This window comes from Aplysia californica, unplaced genomic scaffold (assembly GCF_000002075.1).
Source record: "Aplysia californica isolate F4 #8 unplaced genomic scaffold, AplCal3.0 scaffold00043, whole genome shotgun sequence".
Lineage (NCBI taxonomy): Eukaryota > Metazoa > Mollusca > Gastropoda > Aplysiida > Aplysiidae > Aplysia > Aplysia californica.
This window is the reverse complement of record NW_004797313.1, coordinates 674,836-679,633: the sequence shown is the minus strand read 5'-3', so window position 1 is coordinate 679,633 and position 4,798 is coordinate 674,836. Positions and strand designations below refer to the sequence as shown.

General features: G+C 36.0%; 1 protein-coding gene across 1 annotated transcript in view; it reads left to right on the top strand.

Moving 5' to 3' along the window:
* The window catches only part of LOC101854392 (adhesion G-protein coupled receptor V1), a 108,504-nt gene that overhangs the window by 90,515 nt on the left and 13,191 nt on the right, over positions 1-4,798 (top strand). The window contains exons 95-99 of the mRNA XM_035968175.1: positions 731-847; positions 1,186-1,299; positions 2,337-2,504; positions 3,127-3,210; positions 3,829-3,901. Of these exons, the coding sequence (XP_035824068.1) occupies positions 731-847; positions 1,186-1,299; positions 2,337-2,504; positions 3,127-3,210; positions 3,829-3,901 (556 nt within the window). The remainder of the gene's footprint in view (positions 1-730; positions 848-1,185; positions 1,300-2,336; positions 2,505-3,126; positions 3,211-3,828; positions 3,902-4,798) is intronic.

Here is a 4,798-nt window from a genome sequence, read left to right as displayed (position 1 = left end):
GGGGGCTGGTGGTGTCATGAAAGAAAAATTAACTGAATTCTATGGTATGTTTTCATTTCTGTTGGAAATACTTTGGCTTCTTGACACAGAATAGATCATTTCAAATTTTTTTTAAATGGTAGTCCATAGTCTGTATTTGGAATCAATTGAGCTGTGAGTGATCTGAAAAAGTGAGGGGAGTATTTGCATTTTGCCTGTTGCCGTAGACTTTTCGTTTTTATTCATATTCAAACATACTAAGACATTGAATGAGTCTTTGGTTAAGAAAAAAGTTTCATGGAAGTCATTACTAACTTTACACAATGCAAAAAAAAAATTAATATTCTTACAGAGAAAATAGATGCTTTCACATTTGGATCATCAAAAGGATATGAACTTGTTTGTAAAAAGCAAGAGAGAAGAAGAAAACAGTAGCAACCAAACAGTTGTTGCCATATCAGAAATTATGTAGAAAGTAGTTTTTTTCTCAGTCAATCAGTATCCAAGGAAAAGAATACTCTTTACTTTAATAAGAAGGCATTCACTGACTGATTCAGTATTGCTCATTACACATAGTTTTTCTTCTACCATTCTACTCAATATAATTCAACGTTCATGGTGTTTGCGATTTGCTTTTCTTGCTTACACCACAGTGGTTTCAGAACCTCAATATGCAAGACTAGCTGGAGGAGATGCTATTCTAAGTTCCAGCTGGATGATTTCTTTGTTGTTTCTCGTGTCTGTCATTCAGAGTAAACCAAGACGCAAACACTGCAATTGTGAGGATCGTAAAGGAAGATGATGTGGGCATCTGGAACATATTACCACTTGGTGGTGGTGATGGTAACCTTGACAATGCAGAAATCATGTAAGTTCACCAAGGTTCTTAAGTCAGTGTGTAAAATTGTGAAATCCCTTGCGTCAAAAGAGTTAAACAGTGCATGTGCAATGGTTTTAGTAATTGGAATAGTAACGTTCAAGCAAAGCATTTCCGAAATTTTAGAACCCTGTGCCTTTTTGCATCAGTCTCTGATCAATGGGGCATTGCATCGGTCTCTCAAAACTGAGAGGTCTGAATTCAGTTAACACTTTTTACCAGCTTGACCAATTTTGAACAGATATAGTGATAACATGTACAAGGTGATTCTTGAATTGGGTGTTCTGTGATTGAATGTGAGTTTTAATCTATGCTACTGAATTCCTCAGCACGGCCGTGGGTCAGTTAGATCAAATAGCTGAGGATGATGACCTGTCTAAGGAGAATCTGAATCTGATTGAAGATGTTCTTGATCAAGTCAATACAGAAGGAGTTCAAAGGAAGTGAGTTCAGCCAACAGACTGTACACGATAAGTCTTATATTATTATTATGATCACTAGCACAAACTTGAATGTAACTTACTTAACTTCGCATTTTTGTCAACATTTTTTTGTCATTACTCATGTGACAGCATAAAGAAAATAATACACATTGAAATTTGCATAATACTGATTTGTCACTATTGTTTGAACTTTTTTTTTTTCTGTAGCGGAATAAAAAAAATAAGGTCTAGGTGCCAATTTGATCCTCAACAACCTGCTTAGCCAAATTTTTTCGAATATATTTGTGATAATTCTATATTTCTTTTTGCATAAAGAGAGGTATTGAGTTATTTTCACATTGATTTGTTTTCCATACAAAGGTCATATTTGTTTATTTACTTTGTTTCAACATCTTGTTTGTTTTTTGTATCTGTATAGCCCTTCGTGGTGTTCTCTTTTTTTCCTACTTTTACTGCATCCAATTTTTGTTAGTCAGGATAGTGCAGTTTAAGTAATTTTTTGGTCTCCGTCAAAATCGAAGCTTTACGTAATTTGTACATTTTCATTATCACAAATTTCAAATCTTACTTCAGTTTTCTGGAAAACTTCATTTCAAAGCTATTGTTGTACAGTTATAAACCATATGGCGCATGTCTTATAGTCTACACAATTGCCAAAAAAGGCTTATTTTAGGATGTACATTGTATGGGAGGACAGAGTCATGGTTCACAATGTTTGATGTACGGTGCACAAGAACTATCACGAAAGGGTTAATGAAGGCAAGAGCAGTCTCTCCACATTTCATGGATGGCCAGGTGTATTCAAAAATTTTCTTTTGGCTATGTCTTCATGCTTTCGGCATTACTCTATGAAAGTGCCCCTATTTTTATCCACCTGGTGAAAGATTTCGTGTCTTGTTTCTTTTACTATTTTAAGAGTTTTTAACTTATACTACCCTCTGAGTGTTGTTTTGAAACTTGATAAACCAACGTAAAATCGTATTTTTCTGATTACTGGTAGTCATGGAACGTTGATCTAAGATGGTTTTGTTCCTTAGATTTCCCCAAGAAGTTACCACTGCTGTGCGGAACCTCTACTGCAAATTGTTGGACCCTGAAAGTGCAGATGCCCGCAAGGGACGTAACTCTCTCACTGACCGCTTGGAAGGTTTTGCTTATACCCTCCTGACAGGCATTTCTTGTCCACCTCCTGTCAACTTTGACATGTGAGTCTCTTGCATGGAAACATTGAATTTGATTTTTTTTTAAAATTAGAAGGACACACGTACATACATGATACACTGTAGACATATCAATGCACACATTATATCATAGTTCCCTAACATAAATTATAAACATAGTGCTTGAAACATTGAATTTTGATTTTGTACAATTTTAGTTGAGCTAAAGTTATTCTTTATGTCAGTTGATAAGAATTGTGATTTGTTTTATGTTGTTGATCCATTGGCTTGGAGAGGAAGAAGAAGTATGAATGTACCCATGGCATTCCAACAGGCCATGGGTACATCCTTTCACATGGTGGAATAACACGCTTGAAAAAATAATTTGTAGTCAGATGTAAGTGTTTGATATTTGCTGCACTTAAAACATTTTTTGCCTTTCTTTATTCCCACTGCACCAGGTGACCTATTTGCTTCTAGTGCAGTGTTAAACTCACTCAACCACAATGACTATTGTGTCATGATACTGACTTGGCTTAACAATGTCAATAGATATTCAAATATATCAGTCAGCCGCCATTTTTACATTTGGTTTGCTTGTGTCAGCTTTTTGTTTCTTTTTTCTTCTTCTACTTTTAACCATTTTGTTTTGATACTGTCTTCACAGGGAAAGTACCCAGTGTGCTAACGTGAAGATCTCAGCAGGACGGTGGACTCCTGATCGACTGACCAACCATCGGTTCAATGTCCAGTAAGTTGAATATGAAGATGTTTTATGTCACACCATGCCATCTGTCGAAATAAAAAATATTTTTACTTTCAAGGAAGGGCTAAAGAAGATAAGAAAGAAAATGTTCTTCTTAAAATGCAAGGTGAAACTCTACTTGGGCAGCGGGGAAAGAGAGAGAGAGAGAGAGAGAGAGAGAGAGAGAGAGAGAGAGAGAGAGAGAGAGAGAGAGAGAGGGAGGGGGGGGGGAGGGGGGGGGGGGTGAGGGAGCAAGGGGAAAAGAAGAGAATCCTTAATTAATATTAGAATATTAGAATGCATTTTTATAGTATGTGCCAGCTTAAATGTAGGCTCTATGTTTTCATTTGTTAATGAACCCTGTTTGATTAAAATAGTATTAGAGTGTAAATAAAGTTTTCATTGTGTCACTAACGATATTCTAGATTGGACTCCTCCTTTGAGCTCAGCACTTTTTTGCAAGCTGCCATATCACCATTTTTACAGGTTTTTGAGAAATATGTAATTATTTGAATGCCGTGGTGATCTATATAATGCTCATTATGATTTTGAGGTATGTGTAAAATAATAAAGTTTATATTTGAGACCATGAGGAAGGCGGAATATTCTGATTTATTTTCATAGATCAGAGGACAACCTGAGGGCCCCTGAAGTTCTCCCAGTCTCTGACACCTCCCAAGATGGAACAAATGATGAGGTATTGTGTGACTCTCTAGTTCAATGTTATTGATAAATCAGTGGCATGCGCTAAATCTATGATGACGAAGGTTATGCGCTTCCTCTCCCATAGGCAGGTTGAACTTTGGCACTTATCCAAATGGCACAGGTTGGTTACTGAAAAATAAATAATAGTTATCACATAAACAAATGTATCAGTTGTGGTTCCCCATTTAGTAAAATGAGGTTTGGATTGTGAAAAGGAAATAAGAATTCACGTTCACTCAAAGGTCTGTGACTTAAAAGAAGAGCAAAGTTAGTTTTTGAAAAAAATGTCATGATCATAATTCCTGATACCAGTGTGTACGTTGACCTGTCAACATGATTTGCATGCCTCTCAAGTCATTACCACTGCCTTTAATTATAGAGATGACAAGGTGTTGAATTCAAATTTTCGAACATTGTGCCTTATTACTGGAATACTTCACCCAACTGTTAATGATTTTTTTTTCTGAAATTTGGTCTGTTTGTGGTCCAGTTAATTCATTCTGAATGTAAACCAAAGACAATCCGAAGTTGAGGGTTAACTTGTCTTTTCAATTGTCTTTCTAGATATCTCCAATTAAAGAAACCAGTGCTTACTTAATGAGTGTGTTATATAACTTAACACTTGGTAGTTTTCCTGTTGATTTGACTCAATTTTTATTGATTCCTTTTTTGACTAGTCATAAATTTTCCTTATCTTGATTATTGAGTAGTTTCTTAGTTAAACAAGCTTCGCGTTCTTTGCAATAGAAACATGTAAAGAGTCATGTTTTACCATCATCCTTATTACTCTTGTCATGAAGGTTTTGGCAACCTCATTTCTCTCTCTCTCTCCCTTTCTCTCTCTCCCCCCCCCCTCTCTCTCTCTCTCTCTCTCTCTCTCTCTGTCTGT